Raw genomic sequence first — 12,837 nt, forward strand, 5'->3', positions numbered from 1 at the left:
CACCAGTCTAACGGTTAGACGCGATAGAAGTGAAACCTTCCGTAAAACAAACTGAGAGAGAATAAGACGAAAGCAGCATTAGGAGCAAGATAATTATAGGTTCATTATAATATTGCTATAAAGTTCATATTTTATTTTCTTCATTTTATTATTATTCATCCTCAATGTTTTCAATTTCAACAAATGATACGAGTGGCTTATGATAGCTAAAATATGATACAAATGCTTTGGTTTCGATGTTGTCAACATGTCTTTGAAATACCGCGTCAATGGTTGTTTTTGATCGTGTTGTCGATTCAGTGCGATTGTTACACATTTTTAAATTGAATGTTGTATTGAGAACGTCAATTAAAGGAACCGCTGTGTCCAATGCAAAATTTACGTTAAAATCGCCACTTAAAATCATTGGAACTTTATTGTAATCTTTTCTAAGTATCCGCGATACTTCTGGTGTATACTTTATTAAATTTTCGTGAATGAATTCCGTGATGCTATTTATTGTTTTTTTTTCTGTCGATATTCACGACACTTTTCTGCATTATTTTTCGGCATAATTGCGGTAAATATTTAAAAATGAAAATATTTACGAATATAAAAATACACACGCGGTTGCTATTATGAGCGTCCCCAGCAAAACCTGCGTGACCGAAACTCTAACACAATTACATTTTTTTGAATGTTACAAACACATATGCACGCAGGTTTTGCTGGGGCGTGACCGAAACTCTAACACAATTACACATATGCACTCGTATTTGTTTGAAAATCGACTTTTTTTTTTGGTTCTCCGTCACCTTTGGAAAATGTGTAAACAGTAAGCAAACTTTATTCATATATTTTTCCTCATTTTTGCATCAGTAAAATTAAACAAACGCCGTAGCCGAATGGGTTGGTGCGTGACTACTATTCAGAATTCACAGAGAGAACGTCAGTTCGAATCTCGGTGAAAACACCAAAATTAAGGAAAACTATTTTTCTAATAGCGGTCACCCCTCAGCAGGCAATGGCAAAACACCGAGTGTATTTCTGCCATGAAAAAAAGCTCCTCATAAACATATCATAAAATAAAATAAAATAACTGTATAAAAAAAAATTGTTTTTCTTGTGATTCGAACCAAGGATTTCGGATCGGAAGCGCACATTGCTAGCCGCTCGGCTATCGCGCCATGCTGTTGGCGCTGGCCTAAAAGTTATTTAGTTCGTCGCTACGTGTATATGTAATATTCGTAGCCAAGAGTGTCGCTTTTTTCGTTTCACTTTTTCTCAAATCACTCCCAACGATTCTAAAGAAGTTTTCACTTCAAAAATCAATCCCGTATAAAAGTCAGCGCATTACTTGCATTGTGGCTGCTAAGACAAGCAAAAAACAAAGGAAAAAGGCGCAGTTACACCAGAGAATGTTAACATTCTCTGGTTACACATTGCATCAGTGGCGCCAGCAAGAGGAAGCGGGCAATAGCGGTAATAGCGCAGGCACACTAAATTTAGCGAAGTCCTCAACCATCTGTGTGATCCTTCTGCCAGAAAAATGTGACACACAGATGGCGCTTCAAGTAGTAAGGCATCGCTCCTAAGCAACGACAAGTGGGCATTCCCACTACTTAGGACTGGTAGCGGTAGGCTATTTACCTACCCTGTCAGAAAGCAAATAGATTAATGAAACCAACGCAAGAGTGGGTCTTGTCGAGGCCCTATGCTCTTGAGTGGCGTGAACAAGGAAAAAAAAAACAAAAGTGTGGAGGTTTATATTTTCTTGACTTAGAAGCCGCAAGTGCAAGCCAGCAGCTGAGTACAGCCTACCTAACATCTTAGCCATGACTAAGGGAGACAGCCCCGATACCATTAGAACCAAGTCATCGGCGTATGCTACTACTTTAACCCCACTCTGCTTTAACATTTTCAGAACTTTGTCAATATCAACTAGTCAAAGTAGGGGCGCAAGGACACCGCCCTGCGGCATCGCCCTGTGCACGAATCTAGTGACTTTAGCCCCTTTTGCCACCGCATTAACTTCCCTGCAGCCGATTAGGGACGAGATCCAGAGACATATAGGTTTTTCCACCTTTAGTCTATTTAGTATACTGACAATTGACTCATCCCTAACATTATTGAAAGCATCCTCTATGTCTATGAAGGCCGCGAAAGTGAATTGTTTGCCCTCCATAGATTTTTTCACAGTCCGTACAACCTCGTGTAAGGCTGATTCCGTAGAGTTCTCTTTCAGGAAAGCATGTTGGTCTGGAGATAATTTGGATTCGATGTGCTCTCGACTATGATAACCAATCAATCTTTCAAACACCTTTATGATAAATGAGGTAAAACTTATAGGCCTGAAGTCCTTGGCCGAGTCGCACTAATTTTCTTCCAGTTGGCGGGGACGCAAAGCAAAAATAAAAGCATTTGGCAATATGAGCATTATCGAAATTTTATAATGCGTGATTAATACTTTTAAACTAACTAAAACAAAATTAAATTGAAACATTTTCTGCCCTTTTTCCCTCCCAATAACTTGAGGGGTAATGCTCCAAATAAGCCAGCGTTAAGTCTTTTGTACTACTAATATCAAGGTGAATTTATACAAGGTGGTGGCAATAGAGTAACATTTACATGTATTTTGTTTTTACAATCAATGTTGCTGGCTGCAAATTAAAAACGACACGGACAACACCAAAAAATACTTCGCCAAGTTGGAACAACAACAGCTCCCCTGTATGCACAAAGTCTGAGAAAGTATTTGGCTACACTATGCAATCATTCACAAATAGTCTTTATTTTTGCAAAAATGAAGTACCAATTACATACATATGTCTTAGGAGATATATACGGCACATATTTATTTACATGCATATATATGTAAATATACAAATACATTTTCGTAAATATTATGCCGGTAAATGAAATCATAGATCAAATACAAGTTAAGGACTATGCGAAATTTCCAAAACGGTTTAAAACTTGAAGATGATACAAACTTAGAAGTATTAATTAGATTAATCTTTTGCCGGCACTTCAATTACTCGGGGCTTATCGATGATACGAGCAGTTTTGTTGCCTTTCTCAACAATACCAATTATCCAAGCCTGGTACCCTTCTTGCTTTTCGATATCCTTACAGTAAGCAGCTGCTTGTTCTCTGGGCAAGCAAATAAGAAGGCCACCCGAAGTTTCAGCAGAATGACCTTGTAATAACTGGAACATATTTCCACATGCCTTTGCTACTGCTGCCATCTTAGCAATTACTGGAAGGTTATGAATAACAAACGAGACATCCTTCTTTTGATGCGAAGCAAGTGTTTGTGCGTGTCCTAGTAGTCCGAAGCCAGTAATGTCTGTAGATCCATGAGCATTATATTTGTGCATCAATCTTGCGGCTGTACGGTTAAGTCGGGCCATTGAATTCATGGCGCGATGGTACGCTTTGCGAACGTCTTCTTCAGAAACCACAAGTTTAATGCGGTTCCATCGCTCTGGTTGGTCTAACCATTGATGGGCATTTACAGCGACTTGTGTACCAAGTGGTTTGGTGAGAACTAATACATCACCTACAACAGCATTATCCGGAACAATGTACTCGTTAGGTTGACAAATGGTTGAAGCTACTCCCCCAATGGTGCACCAGGGATTTACTACACTTTGTCCACCAGTCACCGTCGTACCGGCTTCTAAAGCAGAGTCCTTAAAACCGCGCATAATCAATGGCACAACCACATCCCGTTCTTTCTCCGTCATTTTAGTGCTGACAGCAAGTAGCATCAGCATGTTATCACAATCCGTCACTCCCATTGCATACAAGTCACTGAGTACGTTGGCACAAGCGATTTTTCCCATCATATATGGATCGTCGACAATAGGGTAGAAAAAATCAGTCGTCTGCACTAAACAAAGACCTCCATGACGCAGTGGGATAACTGAACAATCCAAACCAATACCAATGCGCGGTATTGCCATATTCATAAATTGAGCATCTTGATCCGAAGCATTCGAGTAATCCTGCTGCAAAGCCGCCACTAATTTTCCAAGAACCTCCTGAGGTACTTTGCAACCACGACCCTTCAGGTCAGCAAACCGAGTCAATCGAAAGGATGGCTCCAAATCGTGAGCTGTGGGATCAAAAGGTCGACGAAGTTCAGCACCGCTGCCGCCTCCTTGCAATTCTAGGTGAGCAGAATTTAACGCTTCCACTTGGTAGCTCATTTTATACACTTTATTATAACCACTATTAACTATTAATTAATTTAACCTTTTTCAGTAAAGGACCGATCAACGATTTGATGGAAAGTTTAGTTATCAATGAATGTGTTTTAGCGCTCGCTTTGACAAATAACTCGCATTCTCCCTTGGCACGCACACAGTGGTCGTCAACTGTGCACATACACAAAATTTCAACCCGCAAATGCGTCAGTATGGGTATTCACTGCTGCTATTGGTCAATTCGGCAATGGCGGCATGAATCGGGCGAAGTCAGTATTTCTCCCGGCGGTCATAGTAGGCGATTGACTGTATTTTGGCGGTGTTCATTGCATTTAATCAATAGGTAAGCTGTCAATTTTTGATGTTTTGGATTGCTGCCAGATTCTAAAATATTAAAATTCCTCAATTCAATGCTAATACACAAACGTGTAAGTCGACGATTTTCGTACGTAATCCACCAAATAAAATACCTCACCGAATTTCGCTGCCGGGATTTGAAAAACTAAAAGATAATTATCATATACATATATATAGTTTCTATATTTCTTTAAAAAATGTACATCGATAATAAGTTTTATCACTGAATTATCGTAGAACGATTTTCATACAAACTACTTTAACCAAACTCGTTTTAATAAAATAAACAGTTACTATTATTTTACGTTATTTTTGAAACTATGTATTGTTTTAGAATTAATTTTATGTCTAACCTACTTCTAATAGGTAATTACTTTTGTGCATACAAATTTTAATCAACTGAATGTGTATTAAGAAAAAACCGTTTATTTAATGCATGCTTCTTATAGTAACAACAAGATTTGTAAAATTAATTGTAGGTATATTTTAAATGTCTAATATATCAAATATGTTCTTATAAACAGCCTTTCAAATGTATTTACATTTCCAATTCTTTTTGGCAGAAATGGTTGTAACTAAGCTTAACATTTCTAACATCACTTTTGGCACCTTGTAAATGTAGGAGTTCAGTTAGAAAAACGTTGTTGCCAGGAATATGGTTTTCCAAATTGCCTCCACGTCTTGGACGGCATCTATACTGGTCAATGGGAACGGAGTTCTTCCTTAGGTTTTTCAGTCAAGCGATATAGCAATGAAATTTAATTACTAAAGCTTTATACTCCCGAATATTTCGATTTTGTGCCATATAGACAGGGATGCCAAAACGTGAAGTTTTTCCCTGTTGTGGTCATTTTTAATAAGACTTTAGCTTAAAGGGAAAATAGCTGTAGAACAAAAAGTGGAAAGTTTGAAAATGTATACTTTTTCGCAGTTTAGTTAATCACAAATACGGTATATGACGTTTCAAGAAGACCGAACACTAAAATATATCTAATCGAAAAAATACAATATCGCTGTTGGTATCAAATTCTCAAATATATAAACTTTAATGATGAGTATTAATTTCCAATTTAAAAACAATCATTGACATTATACTATCTCAGTCGCACGCAAATGCAGGTGTTAAATGTACCCAAGGAAATCCCCTGGGGTTGAGATACAGCATAGTAAAAATAAGACCCTTTTTTGTTCAATATCAATGGTATTAGTTTTAAAGTAATGAAAAATCATTTGTAAAATGACTGTACAAAGAAACATGTACTTAGTTTCAATTGATCTATTTGAAAAAAAGTAAGATCTAACTTATAAGTAAATATGTATATATTTCTAAACATAAATTCTAAGAATTTGCTTTATTTTTATACTATCGGTGTGTTAAAGTGTGGTAAAAACGATGGATTCTCTTGCCGGGAATAGGAGCAGAACGAGAAAATGAGTACATTTTTGAGGTATGTTTTTCTCCATGTTGTGGCATCACTGCAAGTGAGCTGCCTTGTTGAGCATGTAGACAGTTCTAGACGGTTTTGCTGCATGCTTATGTGGCTAATGGTGCCCACACTCACCGACGTAAACGTACGTTCCATGTCAGCTGACACGATCAAACTAATGAGAGCGCCATGTAAATTAAAACTCAGTATCGTATCCCTATGACGGTAACGTATATCGTGTTTTTGTGTTAATGAGAAATTTTTGATTGTTTCGTTGAAACATGTCAGCTGACTGCTCTCTTACCCGACAGTGTAGCCAACCTTACATTTCGAAATCATCAAGAAAATAAATTTTAATTTTTATAATTTATTTACCTACATATAGTGGAGACAAGCATGGAACTTTATGATAAGGGTAATCCTCATTATAAGGATCATAGTAGGCGATTGACTGTATTTTGGATTACTCTTATCATAAGATCCATGGAAGAAAGAAAATTATTTGGGAACAAATTGACAAGGAACTGTACACAAGTGGTGAGTAGGACTTATATTTATTAGTATTTTTAATTCTATACTGGAGTTATTTGAAAGGTGAGCTATTCATGCGAAGGCAGATAAGCCCGGAAGTCTGCGGCACCATTAGGCAGGGGAGCAGAATATCATAGGCCGTGGTATTTGCTTGGGAACATGCAATTTTTAAAGCCGCGCGTGATTTCTCGGCTGTAAGTATAGCTGATATATGTTCATAAAGTGATGACTAATAATGTTTCCTTAAAAGAATTCGGTGTTCGCAAAACGTGTGCCCATAAGTGGTCTTCCCAAGGCCAGTTGTAAATTTCGTGCCCTCACAATAGCCGCCAATGTATGTTCCTCTGCCAATACTATTGCCTTCAGTCATCGTTGCCACCAATAATGGTATGCATACCATCGTCATCGCCACAAGCGTGTATTGGTGTTGATTCTCATAGCCATCAACGTCATTCACGCAAGCTTCATCTCCGCTACCTCTATCACTTGCTTCATCCCAGTGCTCAGTCCCAGTCCACCCCAGATATCAAGAGTAAAATAACGCGATAAGTGCTGAGGTTGAGAACAGCATGTTGGAAGCTATGGCCTCTTCAAAAAAAGATGTTTGGAAAAGCAATCCAGCAATACAACAGAGGACACATTTGGAAAAATGTTTGTCGCAATAATTTCCCAAAATGAATGCAGCTAAGCAAACTCGGAGGCGGCCGCCGTAGCCGAATGGGTTGGTGCGTGATTACCATTCGGAATTCACAGAGAGGTCGTTGGTTCGAATCTCGGTGAAAGCAAAATTAATAAAAACATTTTTCTAATAGCGGTCGCCCCTCGGCAAGCAATGGCAAACCTCCGAGTGTATTTCTGCCATGAAAAAGCTCCTCATAAAAATATCTGCCGTTCGGAGTCGGCTTGAAACTGTAGGTCCCTCCATTTGTGGAACAACATCAATACGCACACCACAAATACGAGGAGGAGCTCTGCCAAACACCTAACAGAAGTGTACGCGCCAATTATTTATTTTTTTATTTTTTAAGCAAACTCGGACCATGCAGCGAATGATGGAGGTGGTATTCGAGATGCAACAGTAGCAGGAATGAGAATTTACTTTCGTAGTTGCGTAGTTTAATTATTTGTTCTTCCAAATCTGAATTAAATTTGTTTGAATTATTTTTTGTTTCTCTACTGATTGCATGTTTTTAATTTTAGTGTTTCTGGAGTTTATAACATATTTGTTTGCCATAGACGTATTTCTAGCTAGTAAGAAAATACTGAATTCTGAAATATGTATACTTTGTTCATGTGCATATTCATACTTATGTAACCTATTGTAACTATTGTGATTTTTGAAATATACCTGAATTATGTAGTAATAAATGAACTATCTGATAAATGAAAGTATTTGCTAATATTTTAGACTGCATGAATTTACAGTTGGACTTGGTATTTTTAAGTATATTGATTTAAATAAATTATATATATAAGAATTCATAAATAAACGTGTAGATGCTAAATGATTTTATATACAATATTTGTTTCACTTCACATGTGTTTGAATTTCATATGGACCCTACAGTGGAAAGGTCAATGTCATCTTGGTATGGTAAAGCTCCTTCATTTACGAAATAATCAGCAAGCCTATTTCGGAAATGATATGACATTTCAGAGTATCTTCGAATTGTAGACCACATACGTGGTAAACAAGTATTATTATTTATTTCACGTCGCCAATCCCCACTATGAACGATGTTACCAGCTTCTTGTCGATCAACATAATTTTCAGGGCAATACCAACGATTGGGATCGTTTAAAATTATAAAATTGTGTAATGCAATGCAGGCTAGCACTATTTTTTCGCAATTTGTAGGGTCGAATTCAATCGTCGTGCGAAGAACTCTCCATCGCGCCGTTAGTATTCCAAAGCTGTTCTCTATTACACTATGTGCTCGTGAAAGGCGATAATTAAAAATCTGGTGGACTCTTGGTAATTTAGAACCGGAATATGGACGCATTATGTTGAGTTTCAATGGGAAGGCGTCATCGCCAACGAAATAATGTGGTAATGTATGGGGTGATTCCGCAGATAATGGCGCGGCGGGCGGTAATGGCAAAGTATTTTTTATCAAGCTCTGTCCAAATGGTGTACGATGGAAAATACCTGTAAAATATATGCATTAGGTGAAATAACTTATATTATTTAAATTTTATTACCTCCGTCACTCTGACAACCACAACTTCCGATGCTTACTGCAGTGAATGTATACTTGGCATCACATACGGCCATCAGAACGATGCTATAGAATTTTTTGTAGTTGTAGTAGAATGAACTTGATTCGGCTGGACACTTGATTGCAATATGTTTGCCTTCGATTGCACCAACACAATTTGGAATGTCCCACATCTCCAGAAAATCCTTAGCAATATCCTTGTATTGGGATTCTGTAGGTTCGGCAACGTAATCTGGGGAAAGTAGCCGCCAGATAACTTCACAAGTTTCCTGTATTATTTTGCGCACAGTCACTTCAGCCAACTTATAAATCCGAGCAACGCTCTTCACGGATACACCTTGTGACAAATATCTAAACAACCAATATGAAAAAAATATTAAAAAAATATTAAACGACTTGAAGCCGCGCTTTCTCAATATATATATATATATATATATATATATATATATATATATATATATATATATATATATATATATATATATATATATATATATATTATTGGCGCGTACACCCGTTTTGGGTGTTTGGCCGAGCTCCTCCTCCTATTTGTGGTGTGCGTCTTGATGTTGTTCCACAAATGGAGGGACCTACAGTTTTAAGCCGACTCCGAACGGCAGATATTTTTTTATGATGAGCTTTTTCATGGCAGAAATACAATATACTTACAGCAAAACTAAAGAGATTCTTTCCTCAGGACCAATCCGCTGTTTTGGCTTATACAAGGAACTGCCCACTAATTTTAAAAGCAGCTCATACACAGGCGGGGACATCCTTGTCTCTGAAAACAATTCATCAGGCTCCAATGTATTCATTGGACGGAACTCTCTGACTTGATAACATCTTGTACCCGGAATTCTATTTAATCGCCGAACTTTACGCCTTTTCGACCTTTTTGTTTTCTTGTATTTTTTATATAAAGTATATATTTCACATAATTTAAGAAATAATTCGCAAATTTCGTAGTCTTCTTCATCCATTTTGTTACCGATGTGTTTAGTAAACAATTTTTATGTATGCAACCAAACGAAAACAGCTGTTTTCGCATATTTACACAATACATTGGTTTGTGTGGGTTTGTTTGATTGTATCGACACAATGTTGCCATTCATATTTTTGCATACACACTTTTACACACGTGCGAGTTATCTTTTACAATTTTTCATTGTATAAAAAACCAAAGCCAAAAACCAACAAATGCAAATAGTTCATTTATATATAATTTACACTATTAAACATGGTTTTTAAATTCTTTTCATGCGAATTTAAAATTTTCGAAGTTCTTTTTATAATGATTTTAAAATGTACCGCAGAGAGCAATCAGCTGACACGTTTTTACGGATATTCCAAAATCTTCGAGCGTGACCACTTAGATCGACATATTTTGCTAACAAATTTTTAATGATGAATAAAAAATACTCCCCTACTATTAAATTATATCTTTCTCCCTCACACTCATTATTATCTGCATACAATCAAAATTTCATTGAAGACAATTGGGTTCAAACACTGTAAAGGGCACTATTTCTTCATATCTTTATTTTTTTAAATTAATATTTATTTTGAACAAAATTGAATTTCATGTAATTTGATTGGTAAAATTATCACATTTCTCCTATTTGTGGTGTGCGGCTTGATATGGTCAGAGGTTTACCTGCCGAGGGACAACCGATATTAGAAAAGCCTTTGCTATTATTTAGTGTTGTACACACTGGATTTCGAACCAGGTCTTTACCGAATGGTAATGGGTTATCTTGTCAAAACATTCGGCTACGGCGGATACTTTATTTAGCTTCGACTACTTTGCTCATATGCGAAAGAAAGCGACGTCATACCCCTCCCGAAACAAAAAATTACAATTTACGTGTTCTTAGGACATGCTCAAACAAAGGGAACAGCTCATTTCATATAAAGAGATCAAAAGTGGCAATAGTTACTGCACAGTGACACAAAACTAACACATAAAAAGAAATTCACGTCGAAACGCAAGCTTTCAAAAAGTTGATATATTAAAAAGAAAAGACTAGGTATTCAAATAATTAGTTGCTTTAATTGGTTTATATATTAAAATGAAAAAAAAAAAACAAATAGTTGCTTTAGCGGAAGAAAACCAGGATCTGTTTATGCATATTGTAAACCTCGCGGAAATTTAAAAGCAAACCATAAATTTCAAGGTTTTGTACTTCCGTCTTGCCACCGCTTTTGTGTATGTAAAATTTCTGTAAATGCTGGCAAGAGAGAACATCTGATTTCACGTTTTTCATCGGACACGAATCCCATGAAATTTATGTCACTATGGAGAGTAGGTAGGTTAGGTTAGGTTAGGTTAGCCAGGTTGCTTAAGACACTCGGTAGCACATTGTGATACCTCTATTTGATTTCCATCCCCTAACTAAGTTGCTTAAGCCACTTAGATCTTTTTAAGAAGGTAACTAGTCCCTCCAGCGAAAAATTTTGCAAATTTCCCAGAACTTCAAAGAAACAATCGCTAAGATTGGCCGGTTTCTTTGACTATGTGTATCTATCATGCTACATTATTTGTTCTCTTCAATGCTAATTAAAACATGTATAGACACAGCTATTCCTTCTGTAAATCTGCTGATATTCAGAAATCATTTTCATTTTAAGGAGGAAAAAGGGCAAAGTTTACCGAACTACCAAATAACGAATCAAACTTTAAGGTATTCGGTGTGGAAACTCCTAAGATTTGTACAAACTGTTTGCGTATTTTATGTGACTAAAAAATCACCAAAGTTCCTTAATAATTGTGCATACCTCCTTTTCTTCTTCAAGTATCACTTACGTACCGTTTTGATACAATAATGTGGACCACCATTTGTAGAAAGATTAAGAGAAAAAACCGTCTACAGCCATCCAGTGCTGTTGATGTACTATAGTGGAGGAGAGAAAAGGGATCTAGGCTGGATAATTTCTTCAAGTCATCCCCGAAGGGCACGCTAAGGAATCTCAAGCGCCTAGCCGCCAGAGCCGGACATTTGCAGAGGAAGTGTTCTACAGTCTCTTTCTCTGCAGGATCCCCACAGCTTTTGCAATAGGGGTTGTACGGAATTCCAAGCTTCTCCGCATGAGTACCGATCACCCAGTGACCAGTGAATACCGCAATGAGTTTGGAAATTGAATGGCGGGGGATTCCCATCACATTAAGCGTTCTGTTTCTATCGTATTGATGCCATAGTGTTTTCGAAATAGCACACGATGAGACAGACCTCCATCTGTCTTGCGCTTTTTCTGTACAGAAATTGTGTAGTTTCCCTTTAACGACGGCCAAGGGGACACCGATGTCTGAGAAGGAGACAGCTTTCTGGCAAGCTCATCGGCAATTTCATTTCCCTCTATATTCCTGTGCCCAGGAACCAAGATAAGGGAAATGTTTTCTGCACGTTCGAAATTTTGAGTTCCTCCTTACAGGAGTTCACCAGAAACGAGCTGCAATACGGCGACGACAGGGCCTTGATCGCAGCTTGACTATCGGAAAAAATAGTAATAACTCCCTCTCAACAGCGATCCCGAAGCATTCTGCATGCCTGCAGGATCGCGAAGACCTCTACTTGAAAAACGCTGCTTGTTTCCGGCAGTTTAATGGAGACCGAAACTCTGGCTAATTTAGAGTAAGCCCCCGTTCCCACTCCAGACTTCATTTTGGATCCGTCAGTGAAAACAGAGGTATCTATATCCGTACCGACTCTCCCCTCTTTCCAATCTTGCCTGCTCGGAAAGATAGCCCTAGCACAACCTTCAAAGCACAGTTTGCGGATGGAGAGGTCAGTGCGAATAACAGAGAAGGAAGGGCAGATCTGCTTCAAGATGCTACTATGTCCTACAGGAAGTTGTCTCCAAATGCCAATCTCCTTCAACCTAATAGCACTCTGAGCAGCAATGGATTAAACCTGCAGATCCACAGGAAGTACGCGCAGAATAACGTTGAGCGCAGCAGTGGGACTTGTTCTACAAGCACCAGTGATGCCCACACATGCAGTTCCTGCACTCTCTCTAGTTTAGTGGTCAAAATTGGCCAAACCCCTTAGTTGTACATCCAAAGTACGACACGTGCCTTGAGACCACATTTTTGCCGAACATAGATTCACAGGCGTA

The 12,837-nt window shown here is 37.9% G+C and overlaps 2 protein-coding genes and 1 long non-coding RNA gene across 3 annotated transcripts; 1 reads left to right on the forward strand and 2 right to left on the reverse strand.

Annotated features, from left to right (window-relative positions):
* Positions 1-2,739: 2,739 nt before the first annotated feature.
* Positions 2,740-4,372, reverse strand: LOC128865737 (inactive selenide, water dikinase-like protein). Its single transcript, XM_054106042.1, has one exon. It carries the CDS (start codon positions 4,191-4,193, stop codon positions 2,991-2,993), a length of 1,203 nt encoding a protein of 400 aa, XP_053962017.1. The 5' UTR covers positions 4,194-4,372; the 3' UTR covers positions 2,740-2,990.
* A 1,569-nt stretch (positions 4,373-5,941) lies between these two features.
* On the forward strand, positions 5,942-8,012 carry LOC128867903 (uncharacterized). The gene is made up of 3 exons (XR_008455039.1): positions 5,942-6,511; positions 6,569-6,699; positions 6,756-8,012. It is a non-coding gene; the product is annotated as an uncharacterized LOC128867903 (long non-coding RNA).
* A 12-nt stretch (positions 8,013-8,024) lies between these two features.
* Positions 8,025-9,713, reverse strand: LOC128867902 (putative nuclease HARBI1). The gene is made up of 3 exons (XM_054109506.1): positions 9,394-9,713; positions 8,708-9,075; positions 8,025-8,654 (listed from the first exon to the last, which is right to left on the reverse strand). Exons 1-3 carry the CDS (start codon positions 9,702-9,704, stop codon positions 8,056-8,058), a joined length of 1,278 nt encoding a protein of 425 aa, XP_053965481.1. The 5' UTR covers positions 9,705-9,713; the 3' UTR covers positions 8,025-8,055.
* Positions 9,714-12,837: the final 3,124 nt, after the last annotated feature.

The sequence above is a fragment of the Anastrepha ludens genome, chromosome 6 (genome assembly GCF_028408465.1).
Source record: "Anastrepha ludens isolate Willacy chromosome 6, idAnaLude1.1, whole genome shotgun sequence".
Classification (NCBI taxonomy): domain Eukaryota; kingdom Metazoa; phylum Arthropoda; class Insecta; order Diptera; family Tephritidae; genus Anastrepha; species Anastrepha ludens.

Bases quoted from the DNA above. Each gene is read 5' to 3' on its own strand.
- LOC128865737 (XM_054106042.1), bottom strand. From the start codon at position 4,193: ATGAGCTACCAAGTGGAAGCGTTAAATTCTGCTCACCTAGAATTGCAA.
- LOC128867902 (XM_054109506.1), bottom strand. From the start codon at position 9,704: ATGGATGAAGAAGACTACGAAATTTGCGAATTATTTCTTAAATTATGT. The intron at 9,076-9,393 runs GTAAGTATATTG...TTGGTTGTTTAG, and splicing joins AGAATCTCTTTAGTTTTGCT to ATATTTGTCACAAGGTGTAT. The intron at 8,655-8,707 runs GTAATAAAATTT...TATATTTTACAG, and splicing joins TGGTTGTCAGAGTGACGGAG to GTATTTTCCATCGTACACCA.